Below are 27,096 nucleotides of genomic sequence, written 5' to 3' on the forward strand. Positions count from 1 at the left end.
GATTCGTGATCTCCTTTATGCTGACGACTGTGACCTTGTTACCCACAATGAGAGAGATTTGCAGCTCCTTATGGACTGCTTTTCAACCACCTGTGATGAATTCGGACTTACTATCAGTCTCAAGAAAACAGTCGTCATGCTGCAACCAGCACCAGGCAAGCCATACATCCCGCCATCGGTATACGTCAAGGGTAAACGACTAGAAGTCGTAGACACATTTGTGTACCTTGGTAGCACATTATCTAGATCCAACACACTTGATGAAGAGATCTCTTATAGACTCTCAAAGGCATGCGATGCATTTGGTAAAGTGGAATCAAGGCTTTGGTCACAATCAGACATCAAAGCAGCAACAAAAGTCGATGCGTGTCATGCATGTATGTTAACATCCATGCAGTACAGCTGTGAGACATGGACAACTTACCGCAGGCATATACAACATCTTGAGCATTTTCAGCAGTATTGTCTGCGTAATATTCTAAAGATCTCATGGCGATCTCATACGCCTGATACAAGTGCGCTGCAGTTGGCGAACACAACAAGTATTGAGTCCATGGTTATAAAACATCAACTTAGATGGTCTGGTCACCTTGTCCACCTAGAAGACACTCGCATGCCTAAGCAGGTTATGTTTGGTGAGTTAGCACAAGGAAAATGACCGCAGTGCAAGCCCCACAAGCGCTTTAAAGACAAATCTCAAAGATACACTCAAAAAGACACATCAATGCAGACACCTGGCTAGACCCTGCATCAGATCGGCAGGTGTGGAGAAATCTGATTGCTACTGGTCTCAAAGATTTCAAGAACAACAGAGTAGAATATGCACAACAAAAACGTGCAGGCAGATATATGAGGTCAACCCTCTCCCAGAGCAAGGCTCAAAGGAGTCTCTTACGTGTGATCAACGTGGCCGCATCTGCTTCTCAAAAGCAGGTCTTCTCAGCCACAAATGGAGTCATCGGGAGGTCAATTACCAAATCAAATCAAGTTTATTTGTATCGCGCTTTTAACAATAAACATTGTCGCAAAGCAGCTTTACAGAATTTGAACGACTTAAAACATGAGCTAATTTTATCCCTAATCTATCCCCAATGAGCAAGGGACATCCCCGATTATCATACATGCACGATCTGCCATAAAGTGTGTCGATCAGTCAGCGGACTCAAGCGCCATCATCAAAATCAACATCCAGAAAAGCAAACTGCTGCAGGAAGATTGACATGTCAGCAATGTAGAAAGAACTGCAAGAGTCTTGCAGGTCTCAAAAGCCATCGGAGGCATCATCAGCGACAAGAAAATAATCTTTAAGATGCGCCGAAAGTTTACGAGTACAAGAAATGGTCTTACTCGGTCACGAGTTGACTTCCACCATACACACAGACACACTATTTTTATATATAAAAAACCGAAGTGCAGTTTTCTTGAACAGCAAATGTACAATGCCTTCCAAAATTAAAATGAGAATGTAAACTTGTTTTCATTTTCAGTCTTATCTGGTCTGATTCAGCCATGTTGAGCCCATCATAGTGATCAGGGCTGGGTTTCCCAAAGGCCTCTTAAAGCTAATGCCGCTTTTCCACTACCAACGCGGCTGAGCCGTGCCGTGCCGAGTCGAGCTGAGTCGAGCTGAGCGGGGCTATTGAAGTTGCATTTCGACTACAACCGCGCTGAACCGTGCTGGCTGGAAGTGGGTGGACACATTGGGTGGAGTTAGCGAAAGTGGGTGGACGTCATGTGATGTCGTTAAGCAGCGCAAACAGTGACATCAGTGACAGTGGCGGAACAAGTCAGAGCCGGGCCGGGGGCGGGGCAAATGACCGGGCCCTTTATTAAAGCTTATCATAACATCATTTTAGGCTACAAAATGTCCGCAACTGCGGTGTTTACCAATTTCAACACTACCGGGTGCAACTATGTTATTTAGTACATCAAGTCCTTCAAACGAACATGTAACTCAGAAACAAAAAACATTAGGATACTGTACATGGCTCATAATAAAACATCAATAGCCTATACTGCGCACATTATTTGAAGGGCATACGAATGAGCGCTCAGAGTGGTGACAGGAAGAGTCAGAAATAAAAGGAGGGCGGTGCAAACCTCACTGAATGCACTGTGTTTACCAATTTCAACACTACGGGGTGCAACTATGTTATTTAGTACATCAAGTCCTTCAAACGAACATGTAACTCAGAAACAAAAAACATTAGGATACTGTACATGGCTCATAATAAAACATCAATAGCCTATACTGCGCGCATTATTTGAAGGGCATACGAATGAGCGCTCAGAGTGGTGACAGGAAGAGTCAGAAATAAAAGGAGGGCGGTGCAAACCTCACTGAATGCACTGTGTTTACCAATTTCAACATTACGGGGTGCAACTATGTTATTTTGTACATTAAGTCCTTCAAACGAACATGTAACTCAGAAACAAAAAAACATTAGGCGACATACTGTACATGGCTCATAATAAAACATCAATAGCCTACTGCGCGCATTATTTGAAGGGCATACGGCGAGCCTTGCGCTCCGCGAACTCGTCCACGATGCTCTGCATGTCACTGATTCAGTGAGCTTTTAAGCGGTAGTCTCACGACCCGAATAGTAAACAATAAACATGGAGGACATGGAGTCGTTAGTGTTGCTGGTCTTGGTGCTGTGGCTTGTTGTCACCGACAACGCCAACAGATACTGGCAAGAGCGTATAGATGAGGCGAGGCGCATAAGGCTTCAGAAATTCTCGTAATTCGTAATTATTCTTCTTCCGGGTTTGTGGTGTTTACAGATCCCAGCGCGCTCGCGGGGCGTGTGTGGGCATGTGAGGACATGCCTCCTCACCAATCAGTGCACAGGGGAGTGTCTGCTCACGCCTCCAGCCTCAGTCGGCTCGCTTTGGCTCGCTTCAGCCCTACTCCAAAACGGTGCGAGTTTTAGGGGCTAAGCAGGGCTGAAACGAGCCGAGTCGTGCTGGTTTTTGGTAGTCGAAACGCGAGCCGTGTCGGGCTGAAGTGAGCTGAAGCGAGCTGAAGTGAGCTGAAAAAGGGTAGTGGAAAAGGGCCATAAGAGCATCTTTAATTACCTCTTAAGATCTGTCATTAAGCTAACATGGTTTTCCCGAACAACGTCGTAGCCAAAGTAGTCCTTTAGTTTGCTCTGAACTTACGATGGACCTGGATCACTCTTTCACAACAAAGAGCATATCCTCACAGCCGGATACACAGAATGTGCATGCGCCTCCGAGGGACTCTCACAGTCAACAGGCAGAGACTGCAGGGTTGAAATTTAGCAGTTACATGGTCACCAGTGGCAATTAAAAACTGACCAGGGCCACTAAAAGTTGGTTTGATCACCTGAAGGGCAACTACAATTTAGGAAGTACGAAAAAAATTACAATAAAATGTTCCTTCCTCGGAGTACCTTTCTTTTCTTTGCTTTCCTTTTCTCAACTCCAAGTTTGTGAATTCTAGTAAAATTTTAGTTCTGAAGTGCAAAATTTAAAGCCGTTCGTGAGTTTTCAGATTGCACCATGATATCCACAACTGTCCCGAACTCTGACCTTTCCCAGGATTCATTGCTGCGCCATAGCAGAAGCCAGGATCTTTCTTCCACTCCACCGTGTTGACATTTGTAGCTAACACTAACTGCCAGGTAGGTAAGATTAAAGATGACTAAAAGATAGTTACACAGTCCGATTTTCTGATGGGCTCTGGGGATAATACGATCAAAGTGCCCCATCTGTCTACCCTCATGGAATGGATAGACGGCATGAAGTTGGGGCCTGACGTCAGCTACATTGACATTGTCAATTATTTTATTCTTAGCGAGGGCGTTGATGGCGAGGAGCTAAGGAACTACAAAAGCACGGAGGTGAACAATTATCTATACAGGAATAAAACTTGCAAAATTTGTGTGTAAAAGAAAGGGCAAGTTTGTTTGATTAAAGGAGATACACAGAATCTTTATTTTTAAATACATTTCTGAGTGGATAATATCTCCATCCTTGACTCTTGTATGCTGCATAAATGGGAATAAAAATATATATATTTTTTTGAGAGTTAAAATCGACCGCAAAGTTGGCATTTGAGCTGCCCTGCTGAGCCAGCCAGCGGGGAGGTCACTGCCCGAGTGATAATATGTCCCGTCCTGTGTTTTAGCAACAACCCTCAGTTCACACTCCGGGAGAACTGGTGCAACTGAACTTACTTTCCTTTTCTTGTAGTTTTCTTTAATTGTTGGTACTGCACCCTCTTTCAATATGGGCTTATAGCCAATGCCCCTCAACAGATCAGAGGTCTCGTACGAGTCTTCAGTAAAATGTGCAGAGCAGAGGAGAGACCACTTCGTAGGCACCCAATGTGCCCGTGAACTTCTCGCAAAACGCGTCCAAATCTTTGCAGTTTGAACATTCTTGGGCCGTGAATACAATGTAAATCCACCTCCTGTCGTGTTGCTGTACCGGTCGGCAACACATCTACGTGACATGGTGATAAATTAGCTCAAAATGGAGGACTGGAGTTGCAGTCAGCTCTGTGTTTTAGTATAGCGGAAATGGCGACGAGACCGATAGACTTCCTGCTGTGATGGTACGGACGTCAAGGTCATTCACTCAGACCGCTACCTATATAAATCACTTTAATCATAAAAATGACTGTTAGATTTATTGTTAACGCTTAAAACTATTCCTGTGCCATTCTTGAGGTCTCAAGGCATTTATAAACAAAGTGAGGCCATGGTTCTGCATATCTCCTTTAAAGGCTGAGGTTGAGCCTTGCCAGAGCAAAAAAAGGGAAATCCTGTGGTCACGCAGCAGCTCTCATCTGGAAGGTCGGCTCTGTCAGAGTAGAGCAAGTGTATTATTGCATTGGTTTAATAATAACGTAGTGTATATATTGTAAGTCACTTTGGACAAAAGCGTCTGCTGAATACCATAACCATATTAACCACCAGCTCCGAGCTCTAGTCTAATAGAACTGCAAAATCTGAATGAGGGAAGTCTTTCATCTTCCAAGGAAGTGCAGTCTGGAGTGCCCCAAGGCACTCGATCTAATACTAATCGATCTAATACTAACATTTGGGTTAAACATAGACAATATAGTCATACTTCCACAGTCTGAAGTTCTCAGATCATTATCTCATCTCATTCAAACTATGTCTGAGTAATAATATATGCACCTCACCACACTACTGTATTAAGCATACATTTGCATCAACTACTGCACAGAGCTTTATAAATGATCTCCCAGAGTTATCAACTCTGATTGGGTCACTGTCAGCCCCTGCAGAACTTGATCAGGCAACTGAATGCTTAGAGTCAACATTCCGCCATACTTTTGATAATGTAGCTCCTCTTAAAAGGAAAATGGTCAGAGACAAAAAATTAGCACCCTGGTATAATGAAAATTGGAACATAAATGGCATCAAACAAAATCGGTAGTGTTCAAATTAGCGTGGAAGGAGAGCTTCCTGTATAGAAAAGCTCTTAGTGCTGCGAGATCAACATATCTCTCCTCCCTAATAGAAGATAACAAAAATAATCCTAGATTCCTATTTAATACTGGAGCAAAATTAACCAGGAATAAGTCCACTATAGACACATGCACACCTGCAGTATGGAGTAGCAACGACTTCATGAATTTTTTTTAATGACAAAACTGAGAATATCCAACAAAAAATTCAAACTACTAATTTAAGGTCAGACAATGTAAGTGACCTTGTGGTTAACAATATAACTATCAGATCAGCAATTAGAATGTTTTACTCCCCTTAAAGAAACTGAATTACTTTCATTAATCTCGGCGTCAAAAACCTCAACTTGTGCACTAGATCCCTTACCTACACGTCTATTCAAACAGATAATACCTGAAGTAATTGAACCGCTTCTAAAAATAATAAATTCTTCTCTTACGATTGGCTATGTACCCAAATCCTTTAAACTAGCAGTTATCAAACCCCTGATTAAAAAACCTGACCTTGATCCCTGTCAGCTGTCCAATTATCGGCCAATATCAAACCTCCCCTTTATCTCCAAGATCCTTGAAAAAGCTGTGGCACAGCAGTTATGCTCATATTTACATAGGAATAACATCCATGAAATGCATCAGTCAGGATTTAGACCTCATCATAGCACAGAGACAGCTCTGGTTAAAGTAGTAAACGACCTACTGTTGGCGTCTGATCAGGGCTGTCTCTCGCTGCTTGTGTTGCTTGACCTTAGTGCAGCATTTGATACCATTGATCATTCCATTCTTCTGGATAGACTAGAAAATGTTGTGGGAGTTAAGGGAACGGCCCTCTCCTGGCTCAGCTCTTATTTAACTGATCGCTATCAGTATGTTGATATAAATGGTGATATTTCTAGACGTACTGAGGTAAAGTTTGGTGTTCCACAAGGTTCTGTCTTGGGTCCACTGCTTTTTTCTTTATACATGTTCCCTCTGGGTGATATTATTCGTAAACATTGTATTAGTTTCCACTGTTATGCTGATGACACACAGTTGTATGTTTCTACAAAACCAGATGAGAGACACCAGCTTAATTGAATTGAGGAATGTGTGAAGGACATTAGACACTGGATGCTTATTAATTTCCTTCTGCTTAACTCTGACAAGACTGAAGTACTTGTACTCGGACCACATGCAGCTAGAAGTAAGTTTTCTGATTCCACAGTAACTCTGGATGGCCTTTCTGTTTCTTCACGTGCAGCAGTAAAAGACCTTGGAGTGATTATTGACCCCAGTCTTTCATTCGAAACTCACATTGATAACGTTACCCAGATAGCTTTCTTTCATCTCAGAAATATTGCAAAGATAAGAAATTTAATGTCACTACATGACGTGGAAAAACTAGTTCATGCTTTCGTTCCCTCCAGGTTGGATTATTGTAATGCCTTACTGTCTGGATGTTCCAATAAGTGCATAAACAAGCTCCAGTTAGTTCAAAATGCAGCAGCAAGAGTCCTTACTAGAACTAGAAAATATGACCCCATCACCCCTGTCTTATCCACACTGCATTGGCTCCCAATCAAATTTCGTATTGATTATAAAATACTACTATTGACCTTTAAAGCACTGAATGGTCTCGCACCACAGTACCTGAGTGAACTTCTGCTCCTCTATGACCCGCCACGCCTACTTGGATCAAAAGGTGCAGGCTATCTGCTGGTACCTCGTATAGTGAAGGCTACATCAGGGGGCGGAGCCTTTTCTTACAAAGCCCCACAGTTATGGAACAGCCTTCCAAGTAGTGTTCGGGAATCAGACACAGTCTCAGCATTTAAGTCTCGGCTGAAAACAGATCTGTTTAGTCAAGCCTTGCGTTAATGGTGTTTATGTGGTAAAGGTGTAGATCTGGAGGATCCTCAGACCGAGTGTTTTGGTAAACTGGGATGTATGGATGCTGTCAGTCCCCACTTGCTTGCTCACTCGAGTTTGTTGACGGTGTAGTGGCTGCTGCTTTATGTCCCGGGGCTCCCTCATGCCTGTGTTACCTTCTGGCTCTCCCCTTTTAGTTATGCTGTCAGAGTTCGTTGCCGGAGTCCCTGTTTGTACTCAGTGCAATATGTATACTGTTCCTACTTATTCAGGTGACATTGGGCATACCTAACACAGGCATGCAAACTGGTCAGGGGTGAAAAAGGTGAGAAGGATGCACGGGGACACGGCACGCGCGCAAAAGTACATTTCGTAGTCTACATTACAAAAATACGTATTACAGACATGTATATATACTGAATTTAATCACAGTTTGATGACAAATAGTATGTACACACTACAAAAGGGCACAGACTGCCATTTACAAACTCATACAGATAAACTTAATCTCATGCCTTTATTGTTCACGAAGAACACACATTCTCAGATGAGGTCTATACCGTTTCTGGACAGTTTTATACTGTATATGCAAAAGAACAGACACTAAAAAACAACAATAACAACACTGCTTCAAGTTCAGCATGATTTAAACCATTTACACCAGTGTCACATTTTATAGTTTTTTTCCTCACGCTTTGTAAAGGCTCACCAGTGAGCATAACATGAACTTGTCATGCCTACAACAGCTGAATGCGGCGATTTCCATGTTGCTCAGCAAAACGCTTCACAAATTTATCAAGATCTAATGCTTTTGTGCGCTTTGATTCAATGCTGAGTACAGCCAAACTTGATAGTCTCTTTTCTGTCATAGTCAACCGCAAATAAGTCTTTATGAGCCTGAGAGATGAAAAACTTCGTTCACAGGATGCTCACAGGCAAGACAACCACTATTTTACACAACCTGAACAACTAAAAAAAAAAAACATCATCATCATCTTGGTATGGGTCCAAAAATAGTGAACTCCATGAGAGTGGTAGGACTCTCCTGTTCCCCCTTTTTTCTGTCTAGTACTCTCCTCGTCTGATGTAACTCATGTTTAAGATCCTCAATATTTGAATCATAAGCTTCAGCCAATAGCAATGTTTTCCTTGACAGACGGTGAATCAATATTAACTTTTGTGGCCGACTTTACACAAAACTAATGTCAGACCTAGCTAACATTAGGCCAAAAAAAAAAAAAAAAAGTGTTTCAGGTAACATGAAATACTAAAATAAGGTCGGTAGGTAGGAAAATTTTTTTTCTTAATTTGTTTTATTTTGTTCGAAAAAATTAACACAAGTAAACATCTTACAAAATAGTATTTTGGCACAGAATCCTTTATACCACACATCATAATAAAATAAGTGTTTTAAATCTTTAAACGAATAAAAAAAAATATCGCAAGAGTTCGAGTTATGATCTGCGGAAGCGTATTGCTGCCACACTCAAAAAAAAAAATTGGCTTAGACTCAAGTAATTACGTGAAAAGATATTGTTAACAGAGTTATCACGTTTTTACAATATATTTATCATGTAATAACATAACACGTAATTTCATGATATTTTCATGTGATAATGTGAAAACACCTTATCAAGAAATAACGTGAAAATATGGTTTAACGTCCTAGGCTAGGCTACTTCCATTAAAAGCAGCCGGCCTCGCCTAGCCTACTGTAGAACTTGGGTCGAGCAAAAACACGGAGCAAAAACATGGCTGAATCCTGAATGACTCCTATTTGTATAAATAGGGGACTACATAGGCGGCAAAATGTAGTGTTTTTCCCTGCCATGGAAGTGCACTTGTATACTGAAGAGGAAGCAGTTTGCATTACAGCCAGGAGGGCGGATAGAAGTGGCAAAACATTTTACTTTTTATCGTTTCTTTCACAACTTGAATGCGTTGAAACAAAAAAATTATGACAAACTAACGCTGCTTACACTAAAATATCGAGGGAAATTTGTAATAAAAACTTTACGGTCGGCAATTTCGACGCTGAAATTCTCGATCGGTCGGGTTACCGGAAACACACTTTTTTTTTTTGCCTTACATGTATAGTTAGCTAAATAACCTTCTCCAACCTGATTTTTATCCTCTCAAAATCAGCATCGCAACTATACTAGCACTGTTCATTCATTATAATTTCATTTTTTGATAGATAGTTAATCAGCTTTTACCCCTTTCCTCCCGTGTCTCCTTTCCTCGCGACTCCTGGCTCCCTCGCTTCGCGCCTCTCAATTTTCCAAAACAACCAATCTCTGGTGTTATCTCGTGCTGCATTCGCCGCAGTCGGACATTGGAAATTCACGCACGTAAATGTCAAATTGGCCGTAATTTTTCTTTGAATTCGTCGCTGCCAACTGGGGTAGCAGCAGGGGTGGCAAGGCTTTCTTTTAGAGTGGCATATGCCACCCCGGTAGATCCGCCCATGGTTATTCACCCCCGAGCGCGCTGGAAACTGTTCCATTGGTATTCAGATTCAGTCGCGAGATGAGGTTGCCAGATCTCTCTATAAAAAGGTGACTTTGCGGTCTGAATCTGTGGAATGTTCGTAAGCGAGGACTGGCAACCAGCAGTGGGTTGTGCACCAGCTGATCAGAACTCCAATGGAAAAGAAGCGTGTTAGTAACTGTTTATCTTGATTGGCTGTAACCTTGTAAGTGAAATGTTTGGCAACAATAGCGTTGTAGCCTGCCTACCCCCCCCCCAAAAAAAAAACTCTTCGGATCTACACGATTCACACAAGTGACCTATTTTGGGACCAAAACGGCGAATTTCGCCGAAAGGTGAGGAGTTTGCATGTGTGCTAACAACCTGCGTTTTCTCTCCCCCCCCAAATCTGTCCCTTTGAGTTACATGGAGTCAACAGGAAATCTTTTGGTGGAGAGGGTGCAGACCTCGACTGGCTATCGTAGCCTGCAGGGAATCGGCCGTCAGACATTCTGTCGCATGTCCCCGACCCGGTGAAATGTAACTGAATTGTCTTGGCCAGCCCTAAGGGTCTGCCTGCACTCACTCTGATCTATAATTCCAACTGTCTCATTGCTGAGGAGTGTGCTCCCATCACCCAATCAAGCATCCAGCCAGAGCAGGTCAAGATGTTTTTTAACCATATTAACATGCCATTGTTGTGTATTATGCCTCATGTCAGGACTCTCGTCTCTGCAAGCCTACCACACAGACTTAATACTTGTGTTATTTTTAGGCATTGACACCTGTTGCCTACACTTATTCAGGGGACATTGGGCATACCCAACAACCTGTGTTTTCTCTCCCTCTCTCCCCCCCCCAAAAAAAATCTGTCCCTCTGAGTTACATGTCGGTCCTGGGATTGAAATGCTGAACCTCCTCTGCTCCTTGAACCTGCTTGATCCATCCTGGTGCCCTGTGTCTGGTTGGAGTCTCATCGCATTGCTCCTGTGGAGGACGGCCCCATGAGGACAGTTGAAAGTCACACCTGGAGGACGCTCTGGACTCTTACAGTAATGCTTTTGTGGCTGAGGACTACAGTTGACTTGCTAACTTTAGGACTGCAGTTGTCATGAACAGTTTTGCACTCAAGTTTCCATCAATGAAGAGTTTACATCATCAACAAAACTGTCTTCATGTTAAAACTGTTATAGTCATGCTGTCTGCTGTTGCCCAAATGAGGATGGGTTCCCTTTTGAGTCTGGTTCCTCTCAAGGTTTCTTCCTCATGTCGTCTGAGGGAGTTTTTCCTTGCCACAGGCTTGCTCATTGGGGATAGATTCGGGATAAAATTAGCTCATGTTTTAAGTCGTTCAAATTCTGTAAAGCTGCTTTGCGATGATGTTTATTGTTAAAAGCGCGATACAAATTAACTTGACTTGACAAGACGACATCAATTTCACATCGATATCCCATTTGCAAAGAAAGACGTCTATAAGAACTCTTTTTTCCGAGAACATGCCGAGCCTGGAATGCTCGAGCATACCATTGTCACTACAGAGCTTTAAAGGAACACTGTTGCATGCATTAAAGGGGAACTGAATTCATTTTTAAACTTGCTTTATTTCTTAATTAATGTCTTATTCAATTACGCTTTTGGTTTTATTAACCTTATATCGTGACTCGTATTGGCATATTATATTATACTTAATCAGCCTTTTCGGTTTTTAGCCATGTTGAATGTAGTTCGTTTGGTCCACGGTAGGCGTCGCTTATCTACACGATCTTCACAAGACTTGCGCGAGACTTCAAACATGAAGTGTCAGCGCCGCCATTTTGAAAACTGTTTACACAGCGGCCAGATTGCCATATCATTCCAATTTAGATTAATTTCGAGATTTGCCAGCTTCATCAGTGATGGAGTGTCAAGGCCTCTGAATGCTCTTGCGACAAGGCTTTCGCAGACAGCTTTTCGCAGACAGTTGTAATTTACCGTTGAGTGGGGAGTATAGGCGTGCGCGATGTTATTCACCGGCACAACGCAAGGGGGCGCGAAGTCGCTAGGAGTAGTTGGTGGGTGTGGTTCGTGGAGTGTTTATCCTCCGGTTACTTATAATGACTAGAACTTTTTTTTTTTATAATGACTAGAACTGGAGTCGTATTGATGTACGTACTTCCTCAATCAACCGTTCTTCATGCTGCTCCATCTTTGCTCGTGTTTTTAAAAATGCCGGTCGTGAAAACAAACCAAACCGGGAAAGTAAGGAAGCGGAAGTGCGTGTACAGCGGATGTAGAGTGGCCCAATCAGAGCCCTCTTGTCTGTGAGACTTCTGTGGTGGTCACAATTTTTGGGAGGTGCGCGCAGAGCGTCTGCGAAGGTGGGGGGGCTACACAGACACTGTCTGCGACGCTATCTACGAGGACTGGGTTGTCAGCATAAATTGGCCTTCAGTCCCGTGCACTGTGGCACGTGCACCTGAAGGCGCTGTGAACAAGGCGCACCTGAGCTCAATTAAGGAACTGTGTGTTTGCCTATTTAAGGACTGTGCTGATGCATTGCGAAGTATTACGATATGCATGTACGCATTACCGAGCCTTTCTACCAGTTGTCTTGATTTCCTGTTTCACGATCCTTGTGCCTGTTTCTCGTTCTTGTCCTCGCTTAGCCTTTGATGATCTGTTTGTGCCTCGACTGACCCTTTTGCCTGTATTTTCATTTGTGATCTCGCCTGCCGTTTTGGATTGTTTGCCTGTGTATAGATTGTCTCACTGTATATATATTCTGCACTTTATTAAACTGTATACTTCTGCACATACATTCGCCTCCCTCACATACGTGACATGGAGATTATTCCATACGACTTCCAACCAACGTGAAGTAGAGAAGATTTGGAAAGACGTCAGGATAAGGACTAGTCCGTCGCGCTGGTATTTACATCATTACTGTCGCGCAATTAAAATGTGCCAGATCAGGTGGCTGGTGGGTTTTCAAAATAATAAAATACATGCATGTATTTTTCTGATAAATACATATATTATACTGAGCACATTTCCCACATAATCCTCACTAAGGTTTCAGACAGCACTACAAAATGGCGTCTCCACTATATAGTGCCCTAGGGAGCGATTTCAGACACAGGGAAAACTTCCAGCTTGGTGATGTCAGCATTTGAAGGAGGACATGCGTGTCTTTTGACAACGTTGGCAAATGTTGGTCACTTTGATTTCCGTTGTACGTTTTACTTCCGTCCTACGATGTCTCGCACAGGTCTCAACAAATCTTGTTGATGGCCATTGCTTTGACATATAGACTGATATATTACAGAGCATATTTCAAACACTCATAACTTGCTATGGACCCTTTTCACGTGACGTCATGGCAAACGCTGCCGCCATTTTGGACGTGTACTACCAGTAGTTTACCACAGCCAACATTGAGGAACGGCAGCAAAGAAAGTTTTTACTTTCAGCAAGACTTCCATCATGCCACTATATTGTTGTGCACCTGGATGTAGTAACCATCAACAAACAAGGCAAGGTTTATCATTTTATCGGATCCCGACGGAGAAGATAGATAGCGGCCATTAACAGATTGGCAGCCCTCGGCATACCAACGCTTGTGTAGTGACCACTTTGTTGGAGGCAAGATGAATAAAATTAGCCAGAAAAGGCATTACATTGCTGTTAACATTCTGTGGCGGCGAGTGTGTAACCAAATAGGTTAAAATAACCCATTGTAACCTCTTTGTTCTTCTGTAGTAGCTATTGTTGACTAGCTAATGTCAACAAGTAGCTGGTATGTTACTGTAGCAATGTTTACATTCAGTCATTTGGATGACTGTTAAAACCTTTCAGTCTCAAGTTTTTCCTTTACTGTATTTACTAGTTTACTGTAATTATGATCCGGCAGCTATTTACACCAGATCCAGTGTAAATAGCTGCCGGAGCCAACGTCCGAGGTTCTGGAGTGCGCGCCGGCTTGCTCTCCCTCAAATTAAGCAGCGCGTGCCGGCTTGCTCCCGGAGTGCTCCGGCCGAGGTTCCCCTCAAATTAAGCAGCGCGCGCCGGCTTGCTCCGGAGCAAGCCAGAGCGCGCTCCGTAACCTCGGCCGGAGCACTCCTGGAGCAAGCCGAAGCGCGCTCTGGAACCTCGGCCGGAGCACTCCTGGAGCAAGCCGAAGCGCGCTCTGGAACCTCGGCCGGAGCACTCCTGGAGCAAGCCGGAGCGCCCTCTGGAACCTCGGCCGGAGCACTCTGGGAGCAAGCCGGAGCGCGCTCCGGAACCTCGGACGTTGGCGTGTATGTGTATGGCGATGGGTTTTTAACGACATAGATATACAGATCATGTGGGCCGAAGTCAGGTAAAGACGAGGGCTTCGTGTACTTCCGTACGTCAGTGAACAATCCTGGTGGAAGCAGGTAAACGTCGTTCTCTAAGCCTGCTAACCTCAATTTTTGCAAATACCTCTCCCTCTGCTCGCCCTGTAAATGCCCTATGTCGCTGGATAGTGAAGGTGTTTTCTGCATCTCGCTCCTTTTTCTTTTATGTTTTTCGTTTGTCGCCTTCCTCGCATTCAAACCGATTCAAGCCGAAGTCCACTACATGTCCAAAATGGCGGTCGCGTTTACGAAGGTCACGCGACTGAAAAGGGTCCATAGCAGTGCCAAAATAGCTGCAGGGTTTTTCTAGAAAAATTTAGTACAAGGGCACTCACCATGGCGAGGGAGCGAAGCGGGGGGGATGGTGCCGGTTATCCTCCCCCCCCTCCGCCGTGCGAAGCCTTTGAAAAATTGAGGCTCCAATGGGACATTCTGAGGCTATCTGAGAGGGAAATTGTAACAAATTGTCTGTCAACATTCAAAAAGAAAGAAGTAATCGTCTTCTGCCCCGGACAGTCTTTGGCTTTCTTCTGTTTCGTGCCGCGGGATGGCATCTTTAAATGCCCAAGTGTCAACAAAAACAACTCGCAAACTACTTCTGTCAAAAGCTCCCGCGCCGGTGGGTGAAAGGTCATTCAGTCTCGAGAAATCTCGCTCTACAAGTCAGCTGACCTTGTATGTAACCCATGTCAAATCTCGCGAGAGCAGCCGCGACAAGTAAACAACATGGCGCCTCAGTCTGGAAAACACCAATTCGGATTGTTTTTGCACCGTCTGGCGGTGTATCTACTATGATTGGAATATTTTTGGAGCAATTATAACATATTTGATGATCAGACACATTGTCACGTAGTGTTGCTGGGATGTTTTCACGGAGAAAAGATCATTTTGAGAGATTGCATGTTGTGCAGTAGCATATAAGTGCATGGCCTAAGTGTGACTTGGGGTTCAATCGGCATTTTGGTAAGGGGGCGCACGCCGAGAATAAGAGGGCGCAGTGCCCCTGTTCCCCGGTTTAGACGAAAGCCTGAGCTGTCAGAAATGCATTCCTATATTTTATAAAATGAGATAAATAGAATTTTGATAAAAAATTTGCCTTCAGTTCCCCTTTAAAGTCTCCAAAGTTAGCGACATGTGGATACCCACCCTGCTGTAGGTACAGTCCCTTTTAGAAACTACATTTCCCATCAGCCAACTTCCGCGTTGACCTACGTCACGCTGGGTGGGATCACCAACGTCACTTCCTCCCGGAAGGCATAAATAACGGAACAACGCTTCCGTCTCTCTCTCTCTCTCTCTCATCTGGACTTCAAGCTGTCTGGACACAAAGATTTGCTCCACCAGAAAACCAGATAAGATGTCTTTTCTTTTCTTCAAGAACCAGAGTTTCGCGCTTTCCTTTCACCTTTGGCCACGGTAGATTCTCGGATCGCGCGATTTTAAACTCAGCTTGAGTTACAACCGGTTTTCATTTGTTCCTTATAAGTACGTACAAAACTGCAGCCCAAGCAGTTAATTTAAAGTTAAGAAGCGGCTGGATCCCTTCTAACAACTGTGCACACTGTTTGACCAGAGTTTTCTTCCCACGAGCTACGAAGCGTCGGGCCAAGAAATCCTCTGCTTTCCACGGAAGCAACTCACATGCTCCACAACCGTGAAACTCAGCCTCTCTAAGAATTCTCTGCTTTCTACAGAAGGGCAAGATACTGCAGTAAGACTTGGCAATTTGGGCAGATAAAACCTAGTCTTAGGAATTAGCTTTTATGAAGAAGTGTGAATTTAAACTCAGGAACGGTTTAAATGTGTATACTATAGACCCTCAGGGTATTGAATTAATGGTTCTGTTTTGTTTTAATATCTCAATTGTTTAATAGATAGGCTGTGCATGCTTCTCTTTATTCCTTACTAACATCCTCAATATCCTTATTACACATTTTGACCTCATCAAGATTTCAGTGGAATTAGCTGCTACGGCTAATTCTTTTGTTTCATTAGCATCCAGGGCTAATTGTATTGTCTCAAGGGACCACGAGGTCGTCATCCTCCCCCCACAAACACATGTGGAGTTAGCTACCGGAGCTAATTCTTTTGTTTCACACACACACAACACACCTTAGCTAGCCACACGGCTAATTGTTTTGTCTCGTTAGCAAGCTAGGCTAACCTTTTGTTTACCACAGGCCTCACAAACACACCTTAGCTAGCTTTCCTTTGTCCTAGCTAGCAACACAAGGCTAATCTAGGCCTCCACCATGTGGACACACACAAACATATCTTAGCTTAGCTACACAAGGCCTATACCATGTGGTCACAAGGCCTCACACCCACAAACACACCTTAGTTAGCAACAGAGCTAATCCTTTGTTCTACTTAGATAACATTCCTTTGTCTTAGCTAGCAACCAAGCTAGGCCTCCACCACGTGGACACACACACAAACACATCTTAGCTAGCAATCCATGCTAACTCTTTTGTTCTCCTCAAATCCCACGTGGTGATCCCTACACCACGTGGACACACACAAACATACCTAGCTAGCATCCCACACTAGTCTTCTGCTCAGGCCATAGGGCCTCTCACTCACTCACACACACACACACCATATCATATTTGTATTAGGGATGGCGAAAACTAAAAAAAATCTTGACCGACCACCGAGCCTCATTAGCCGGTTAAAGTCGGTTAACCTAGGAGTTTAAAATTCTAGAATTGGAATTATTACAGGAATGCAAACAGCGCGCCTTTTGACGGATGCCGCCCTCTCCACGGCTGAATCGCGCAGATCCGACCTTCCTTTCCCAAGGGGGGGGGGGGGGGGGGGGGGGGGTGTTGGAGCGTCCGACCACAACTTCATCAAAGCAAATTCTGCATATAAGCAAATGCCGCCACAGTCCACGAAACACAGGAAGTACAAGCACGAGAAGAAAACAGCTAATCAGAAAGCCGTGCGCCCACGCAAAATTTAATGTGCGCATTCTGATCTACTGATTGCGCAGCTTCCGCGCAAACGCGTGCAGCCCCCCGATCCACTGCCCTCCTTTCACACACCCCACGCCTCATGGACTGCAACGGCACCCGCCTATTTAGTCATTTTAATACAGAATCCACCTTGAAATTACAATCGGACACTCCAACGCCCCCCCCCAAAAAAAAACCAAACGGATCTGCGCAATTAAAAAAAAAAGTCGGCATCTGCGCCTTTAGTTTGTGTGGAGAGATATGATCTGCAATAACATGCATTGTTGGCTACAGACCGAAACATACTTTCAGAATGCACTGGCCAAGGCAGGACTAAACTCCATGTGCCTTCTAATAAAAAAAAACAATAGTAATTTGTAAGCTCAAAAGTTTCTGATTTGTCAGCTGTCCGCTCCAAAATCAGCAGCTTCAAAACAATTTTTTTTTTAACCGACAACCAAAAAAAATTAACCGGTTGACGTTGATTCGGTCAACCACCGGTCAAACGGTCATCGGTTAACATCCCTAATTTGTATATAATTATTTCAACTGTTACTATCCATTTTTATCTTTGTTATAATAAATTCCATTATTATTGAAACTGTGTCTTTATTTGTTGTGCCTAATAATATTCTCTGAAGTCATCCAATCTCAAAAGAATTCAAAGGTGCATATAGGTTGTGTAATACGGTAAGTGATCATAATAATTTGGAATATACCATAATTTAGCTGCTTGGTAATTTGTTATTAAGCACCAAAATTAATGAAACAATTCAATGAGACTGATTCAATGAGACTGATCACTTAAAACCAACTGCACCTACACTGCTGACTTCAACTTCAGAAGGTATGAAATGAATAAATACCACTCTCAAATTGAAAAAAAAAAAACAATACTCTTCATTAAAGATAGGAATAAAACTCGATAGAGGTCAAAGACATCACATGGGCTGTCTGCTTAGTTCCAGACTGAAGTGGTCCTTAACTGGCTGGGAGTGTGTGTAGATGCCACCATCAGATTGTGATGGTCACTGCAGATGAGACATGTGTCCAACAGTGTGAGCCAGAAAGCAAGAGACAAAAGCATGCAGTGGAAACAGTGGAAGAAAATCAAACAGCAGTAGCCATCTGCCAAGAAAATCACAATGAGCACCTTTTAAGGTATGAAGGTTCATCTTGTGCATTTTCAGGAACACAGAATCAGTGACCAGAGAAACTGGAACCTGCAATTTGCAGCAAAAGAAGAGGAATGTTGTAAAAACCAATCAATCCTGCTGCTCTGTGATCACGCCTGTCCACACGCAGTGGCCGCAACGGCAAAGGCACTGAAACAGCTGCGGTGTGAAAGTCTTCCACACCCCTCTACAGCCTTAACCTGGCACCATGGGACTGTCACGTCTTTGGTGCACTTAAAGAGGCCTGACAAGGTCACATGTTCACCGCTGATGAGGTTAAGGACGCGGTGCAGACCTCGATTCAGGAGCAGCTGAAAAGTTCTCTCTCCAAAGAAATGAGGAAGCTAGTGGAACAATACAAAAAGTGCATCAACCTGCATGGAGACGGCATGGAGACATGATTTCACTCATGTTTACTTGCACATAGTTCCCGGTATTAAAGAGTAGGTTTCCTTTACTTTTTGATTCACCTCTGCAGGTACCTAACCCCTAACTGCTCCCTGGGAGCTGTAGTATGGCTGCCCACTGCTCTGGCAACAAAGGTTTTTTTTTTAAATAAAGTTTTTTTTTTCTTCTTCTTTGTAATTATGGCTTAAAATGTTGCACACTCCGAGTATGTGCATTTGCAAATACACATTTGATTTAGAATTACCCGATTAGCATTGGAATAAAGTCCACAGTATGCTGTCAATTTATTTTACAGCTTTTTCCAATCCCTAGTTTCCTACATTTCTCCAGGAACAGCCTGCACTGGACCTTCTGTAAAAACACTCATTACTCTGAGGACCAATTCCCAGTTGTCTTTCACTCATCCACACTGACTGATCTGCGGTGTTTTTGTGGCTACTGCCTCATACAGAGGCTGCAGCCATCATGTCATCGTGTTGTAAGAATGAGTGTAAGAATGTGTTGAAGGACTTTTATTTTGAAATGCTGACTGACTACCTCATGCCAAACAAACAGCTTTTTTCTCTCCGTTAATCAGCTCGTGCACTTGCTCACACTCCAGTTCCTGACAGCTCAGCTCGAGCATATTTGTTACTCATCAGCAGTTCTGTGCGCGCTCAGAGCAATAAACACACCTGACTGATAAAATGCTGCAGACGAAAAAAATGATTTAATCCTTTATGCAGTTATACTGTTCTGTAACAGAATAAACATTCACAAAGAAGGGAGTTTTGTCTACAAGTATAATAACATTCCATTTTCTGTGCCATTCTGCGGTTATTTATTGCAGGAAGGATCAATAGGGCTTATAAAATAGCAGGATCAGGACCGTTCAGGAAGCTGGATGTTGTATGAGGTGTTCAAAGATCACAAGATCTGTTTATTTCACAAAATGCGCATCTGTTTAAAGCTCATAGGCAACGGTTTTAATTTTATCCACATTTGAAACTTTATATGTTAAAAAACCCTCTGTAATTTTCTTCTGGTCCGAAGAAGTATTGTTAATAAGTGATAATTAAAATAAGTTAGTGTGGATCGTGGCAAATTTCTGTTGGCTATTTTTGTGACCACTCGGCGCAGGACGTCATTTAAGCCAAACAAACCGCTTGAGTTGAGTCCACTTCCGTTTACTTACATTGCCGTTCGGCTTGAGTGCAGATGTGCGTTTAGGAATTTCCAAAGAAAAACCCCCATGCCTTATTGTTGTGCAGTGAACTGCAACAACGGGACCGGTTCAGGAAGTAGTTTTTACCTTTTTCCAAGAGAAGAGAAGAGAAGAGGCAGAGCGAGAGGGTTGGCTTTTTCCAAAAGAGAAGAGGCGGAGCGAGAGAGTTGGCTTTTTCCAAAAAAAAAAAAGAGAAGAGGCAGAGCGAGAGGGTTGGCTTTTTCCAAAAAAGGAGAAGAAGCGGAGCGAGTGGGTTGGCTTTTTCCGAAAGAGGAGACGAGGCAGAGAGAGTGGATTGTGTGCATGAAGCCAGAGGGTTGTTTTTTTCCGGAAGAGGAGACAAGGCAAAGAGAGTGGATTGTGTGCATGAAACAAAATCAAGCAGTCAAAGAAGAAACAGAGCAGCAATGCTCAAGCAAAAAGGAGAAGATTGGAGGTAAACATTTTTACTTTTGCTTGCAACTGACAAGTCAAGAATCCTGAGGGATCCTGTACAGTCATTGTGGAAATGAGACAAAGGGATATTCCTCGCTTAGAGTCGGCTATAAATAATATAATGCCATGGATGGCAGGCTAATGTGGCCTACTGGCGCACTGTCCAGTAATCGTTCCCTATATCCACTAGGGAGGGATGTTTAATTATTCTTCAAAAGGGCTCTTGTTTAGTATTACGACGAAAGTAGGAATTTATCATAACTACCAGGATAAATCATTTGGGCGCGAGTCTTGTTGAGGTCCGGGGTCACCGCGATAAGAGTCGGCCAAGTCGCTGTCTGATTCCGAGGCCGCACGGTCAAACCAGTGAGCCACATTCACCGATTGCTTTGCAACGGCCATAGGTTCAGACATATATGGTTTCACCTCTCCATATTTAATTTGGAGAGTTCCTACTTCAAAATCGCTATCAGACATTTTACACAGCCTCTCACGACCAAAGTCCGTACATGTGTGCTCGGTTCGCAAGTAAACACAGAGCTGCTCCCGGTCTGTTTGGCTTAAATGACGTCATGACGACGGTCCCCTGACGGTGAAAGTGTGCATAAGTGAGATGTAAGCAAACCTTCAGAAACTGGGCAAAACAGTATATTTTAACCGTTTTATTCAATTTTAGGGTGCAAATTAGACACTAGGAAGATTGAATTCACTTTTTGGGTCGTTCTTCTAGACAATAAAGTTGATATTCTACGTTTCATCTCCGACCATTGCCTATGACCTTTAATGTTATGATGAACAAATGCGTCAAAGTTTTGTTTTTGTGTCTACTGCCTCGTAGAGGCACTTTTGGCATCGTGCTGTAAGAATGTAACAGTTGTGCGCTGCGCATACACATGTTCCTATTAAAATGGCTGGTGAGCATGTACAATTCGGTTCACCGTTTGAAATAAATGGACTAAAGAAATTGCTTTCAGACATGTTTATGCTTATTACAGAGGGAAAGTGCGTTCCACTGAGCTCTAGCGCCGGGCCATTTCCAGGAAATAAGAGTTTGGGTCGTGGCGACAGCATGTGTGTGTCTGCCTCGGCTCGGAGGGTTCAGTTTGGAAAACTGTAAGAGGGAAGAGGAGAATAATATAAAGTACAGACACTTGGTATATTTTACTTCTGTGATTTTTAAATTGCTCATTTTTGGATTACACTTCATTTTTGTGGCTACTGCCTCATAGAGTAAATATATATGCTGTATTTACTGTATGGACATGGGATCAGAAACCTATTTTATTTATAAGCCACATGGATCCATAGGGGACCCATTTTTAGCAGAAGACGATGCGCTGTCACTGTGGTAGTCAAAAGGGGTGTTCACACGGCAACTTTTACTCCGGTGTAGCACCGGGGCTGCCCCGGTAGAGCGTTCACACGGTACAAAGTTATACCGGTGTAGCCCCTGAAAGCTGCTTAAACCAGTGCAAATCTAACCCTGCTCGGGAGGTGGTTTAAGAAATTTACTCCGGAGTAAATGCTAGTTTGCGGGTCAGCACCGATATAAAATGGGACGTCTGAACGCTACAGGGGTAGACTCGCTACGCGTGAGGAGAGTTGATTACATACGGGCATTGCATAACTTGCATCCTGGTATTTTGCGCTTCCAAAATGGCGAATATCAACAACAACAGAACTGCGTGTCTTCCAGTGTTGCCAGATTTGGCAGTTTTAAGTGCATATTGACGGATTTGAACATATTTTGGGATGGAAAACGTCAGCAATATCTGGCAACACTGGTGTCTTCATCCACGTTGTTTTCCCGGCTCTTGGTGATGCCATGACAACCGGGAAAAAGAAGTACAGTTTCACGCATGCGCATATTTCATTTCCGCATTATTACTATCGGAAATGATAGTAATAATGATAGGAAATGATAGTAATAAAAGGAAATATCAAAACTTTATTACTATCAAAGGAAATGATAGTAATAGTTTTTGCTACTATAACACGGTCGCAGAAACTGCCGTGTGACCGCAAGTGGGGCTGCACCGGTGCTAACACGCTTCTCTCTAGTAAGCAGGTTTGTGACGTGTGAACGCTGCGCAAAATTTACACCGGTGTAAGATATATCGCAACAAAATACATCGGTGCAGCATCGATGCAAATATGTGCCGTGTGAACACCCTAAAATTCTGATTGGATTTCTGGTCTGAGTCGTCTCCACCTCTTCCTCAGTGTTCAACAGAAAATCAATTCTCATCATGTATCGTGATGTTTGGGGAACTCTCCTTTTTCTTCTTCAGTCAGGAAACTTTTTCCCAAGCTGTGGTCATGTTGATGAGGTCACATGATTCCTATGATTTTACTTCACTTTATAAAGGTTTCTGTGAATTTAAACACAGCACTGCAGTGTGAGGAACCGATCTGCTGAGTCACTGCTCTAATGACTTTCACAACCCCACATCCGTGTGTGTGTGTGTGTGTGTGTGTGTGTGTTACCTTGTTGGTGCGTGGGTTGAGCATCAGTGGTTTGCCCTTCTCTTTAGTGTGAACCCAGCGACACACACTCACACATGGCCGCACACTTGTACGCAATCTCAACAGCATGGTGACACACCTGTAGGAGAAACACAAACACACTTTAAATATGTTGTACAATTTCTACTGAGAAAGAGTTTTACATTTTTAAGAACACACGCACACAAAACAGGAACTCACGAATTTACAGCACCATAATCATGCCTACACACACACATTAACTGCTGTTACACAATACTAAAGAGTACATTCATTGTGTCAGAGGTGTGTTTTTTGGTTGTCCTTTATCAAACATAAGGACACGTTTGTGTGTGTGTGTATTGAAAGTGAGCTTAAACTGAAAATAAATGGCTGTAATAATGTTTTTCTGACTGCTGATTTGAACCTAAAGCAATAAACATCGTGTTCGTAAAATCCGACTAAGATATGATGACACTTTACTAATCCCTAAACAGGAATATTTGGAGATTGGGATTATAAAGTTTGTCTATTATTTTAAAGGTGAATCTTTACATAATAAATAAATTCATGGAATATAAGTTCAATTTGACTGAAACTTTAAAACATGTTGAGTTTATAATGAAGAACAAAATTCAAATCAAAAGTTTAGTAACAAACTAAAAAACATGGTCAAAGCTGTGTTCGTTTTCTTTTAGTTTTAATATTTAAAAAGTGGAAAAACAGTTTTATTTTTGTTTTTATTACCGACTCCCTCAGGGTTTACACTCGGCCTTTAAACACATCCACTCAGCACGGAGGTGTTTATTTCATCAACATTTACCTCAGGGCTTTTACTATAACCATCATAAAACAGGTTTAACACCGTTATGAGGCGATTATGAAGAGCTCGCGCTGACTCGGTAAAGTCAGTTTTAAAAGCGGCTAACAGGGTTAGCATGTATTACCCAGTCCACTGACATTAAACACTGAACAACCGCAACTTACTCCAGAATCCCGTGAGGTAAAGTGCGTGTGTGAATTGAACCGGCACCGTCACCACCGCCACTCTCTCTTACCTTCACACGATGTGTCTGTATCCTCTCTCTCTCGCGCGCGCGCTGATTAATAAATTAATAATAAATATTTATATTTGCATAACCGTATAAACGCAGCCGGTACCAGCGCGCGCGCGCTCCCGCCTTTACAGCGCAGGAAGCCTGAAGCGATTTGACTTCCACTTCAGTCTCGTAACTCCTCTCTGCGCATGCGCATTTCCCTCACCACTATTTCCACTCTCGATAAAAACATGAGCGCCCTCTACCGGAATGAAACTGATGCACTATTCACGGAGTAATCCCCATAATCTCCTGTGATGAGTTTTTCCGTTTCACACTGCACCTGCTGCGATTCAGGGGATTAACCCCAGAGAGAAATTCACACATTACAGCAGCAGCAAAAGAAATAAAACAAGAGGAATACAATAAAATAAAGTAAAATAAATATTCGGTAAGCCCTGTGATGACCTGGCGACAGGGGCGATTCTAGCATCTGATCTTGGGGGGTGCTTAGCCCCCAGAGCTGACAGAGGCACCTGGCTTGAACGACAGTGTTTCCACGTTTATTCCGCATTTAGACTAGACTTAACTAGACAAGAAGACTAGACTAGACAAGACTAGACAATGTTTTAACAGAAGCTGACCCAATAAACTATGATATCTACACATTTACAACCACTGACACAAATATTTACGTTATATTTTTAACTAAACAAGACCTACTACTGCATTTGTAATGTTGGAGCTATTCATTTTGAACAGTGGTAATTGTTAATTAATGTGTTATTGTGTATTGTGTAATAATAGTGTGTATTATTATGATTTTACATTAGTTTACATTAGTTTATATTTTTTGTTATATTTGTTATATTTTGGTAGTGTTCTTTTGAAAATGTAGGCTATATCCAAACCACACTCACTGTCCCCCCAGACAATGACCAGGGTTTGGATTTGTGAATGATAAGCAAACGTAAACGCTATGTTACATTAAATAAAACTGAGTAACACACGGTGGTCTAGCACCGTAGCACTTGTACAGCTCTGCACAAAAGTATCTCGATATGGATGATAAATGTCGTTTTTATCATTCTATTCATAGACCAGGGAACATCAATATTGCATTATGCATATTATTGTGTTGTGTTTAACAATTGTAATTCCAGTCCGTACCTTCACATCTCGCTATGCCAGTAATACTCAGGTGCTACTTCGAGTTCCTCATCGGCGTGGAATCCAGTTAAAAAAAAAACCACCATGTCGTAGCAAGCACTCGCACGGACAGGCAACCCAATCAGAGGGGACGCAAGGAGGAGAGGGATTTTACTGCTCATAGAACTATCACGTAACAGGTGAATTCAAGAACACACACACGCCCGCGCACACATTCATTGCGCAGTGCGCAAGGGCGCTTATTTCTGAAAATTACGTCCAAAAGCAGTGTTTTTGAGGGTGCTGAGCTAGGAGGTGCTGAGCTCGTTTTTGGGGGTGCTTGAGCACCCCCAAAAATAGGCTAAACACGCCCCTGCCTGGCGACTTGTCCAGGGTGTACCCCGCCATGGGTACACCCATGTCTCGCCCGTAGTCAGCTGGGATAGGATCCAGCTCGCCTGCGACCCTGAAGAACAGGATAAAGCGGCTACAGATAATGAGATGAGATGAGAAGAGAAATATTCAGTAGATTCAGGGGTGAAAGTAACTTTTATTTCTTGCCGGTACTATTATTTTGAGTAATAATTATTTATTATTGTCTACTTATCAAGCATTCACTAGGACTTCTTATCACTCAGTAGTCCTAGAATAGACCCTTCCCACGTGACGTCACGACAAACGCGGCCGCCATTTTGGACATGAACTACCAGTAGTCTACCACATCCAACAACGAGGAACGACGGCGAAGCATCGAAAGGAATATAGCCATCAAAGAAAATTTTTACTTTCAGCAAGACTTCCATCATGCCATTATGTTGTTGTGCACCTGGATGTAGTAACCATCAACACACAAGGCAAGATTTATCATTTTATCGGATCCCGACAGATGCTGACCGACGGAGAAGATGGATGGTCTCTAAAATATTGGCAAAATGATGTTTATTGGCATAGCAATCGTGTGTAACGGGAAGCATTTGCATATCCGAAGTGTTGTGTTTACATCAAAGATAAAATAAACCGATATGACAACGACTGCTGCTGCCATTGGGGACACAAACTAGTAGAAAGGAAGTGTGCCAACAGTGCCAACACACTTCCTTTGTGGTCGATTCTGCTTTAAGGTAAGATGCATTTAATTATTCGTCTGCTGTGGGTTTGGAATCGGTAGCCTGACCGATTCGTTCATGTTTGTGGTGCCATTTGTTTGTTGACGTGTGTTGAAATGGAAGATTGGTTGTTGACATGATTTCCAGTGATGCTTTGGTGCTGCTGTGGATCAGATGTGTTGAGTAGCCTGACTGTTTTTTTTTCTTGCATGTGGTATCATTGTTGACGCGAGGTTGTTTTTTGAACATGCCAATGCGGACACGATTTCCCCTGATGAGTTATGACTTCAGACGCGATGCGTGTGGAGGTGTGGAGTCCGCATGATATGTGCGTAAGATAGGCTTCTCATGTGTTTGGAGATCCGCGCTCTGAGACAAGCGCAAGCACCCCCCCAAGGGAAAAAAAGGGACCCCCCAAAAATATTGTCATAGTTCGAACACTGGGTTGGAGAAAGTAATGGCAAATAGTGAGTGCACAAACCATAGAAGGTAAACTGTACACAGCGCCAGGGCAGTGTGATGGTATGTCTACTTTTAGATTGTGTTAGCTTATCAATGAACACACTCGTCACTCGACGAGTTTCACGTCTTTACAACAGATACTTAAATGTGTGTTAGGTATTATTGTTGCAGTCTAAGCAGTCATTGTAGCAGCTAGATGAACGAGAACCGAAAGGGTCTGTGCCATAAACCGTTATTTCTTCATGTCCAAAATGGCAGTCGCGTTTATGAAGGTCACGTGAGTGAAAAGGGTCTATAGTACTTTTTTATCACACTATCACTCTTTCATCCACCTGTATCAGTTTTTGATTATAAATAAATTGCAAACATCATTTCAACAACACAATCGTTTTAATAACATTTTTTTTAGCTGAACAGTTGAAAACTAACTTTTCATTTTGGACATTCTGTCTACTAAAACCCTTTGGATAGCAGCTGCGCACGTGGCACAGGATGGTGACGCAGTGGCTCCGCGCGCGCGCGCTGTGTGTCAAGTGAAAC

At 43.0% G+C, this 27,096-nt stretch overlaps 1 protein-coding gene across 1 annotated transcript in view; it reads right to left on the reverse strand.

Moving 5' to 3' along the window:
• Positions 1 to 24,030, reverse strand: part of me2 (malic enzyme 2, NAD(+)-dependent, mitochondrial) — a 55,256-nt gene extending 31,226 nt beyond the window's left edge. The window contains exons 1-2 of the mRNA XM_060907642.1: positions 23,861 to 24,030; positions 22,806 to 22,923 (exon numbers count right to left, since the gene is read on the reverse strand). Of these exons, the coding sequence (XP_060763625.1) occupies positions 22,806 to 22,913 (108 nt within the window). The 5' untranslated portion in view covers positions 22,914 to 22,923; positions 23,861 to 24,030. The remainder of the gene's footprint in view (positions 1 to 22,805; positions 22,924 to 23,860) is intronic.
• Between the last annotated feature and the right edge of the window lie 3,066 nt (positions 24,031 to 27,096).

The sequence above is a fragment of the Neoarius graeffei genome, chromosome 24 (genome assembly GCF_027579695.1).
Source record: "Neoarius graeffei isolate fNeoGra1 chromosome 24, fNeoGra1.pri, whole genome shotgun sequence".
Lineage (NCBI taxonomy): Eukaryota > Metazoa > Chordata > Actinopteri > Siluriformes > Ariidae > Neoarius > Neoarius graeffei.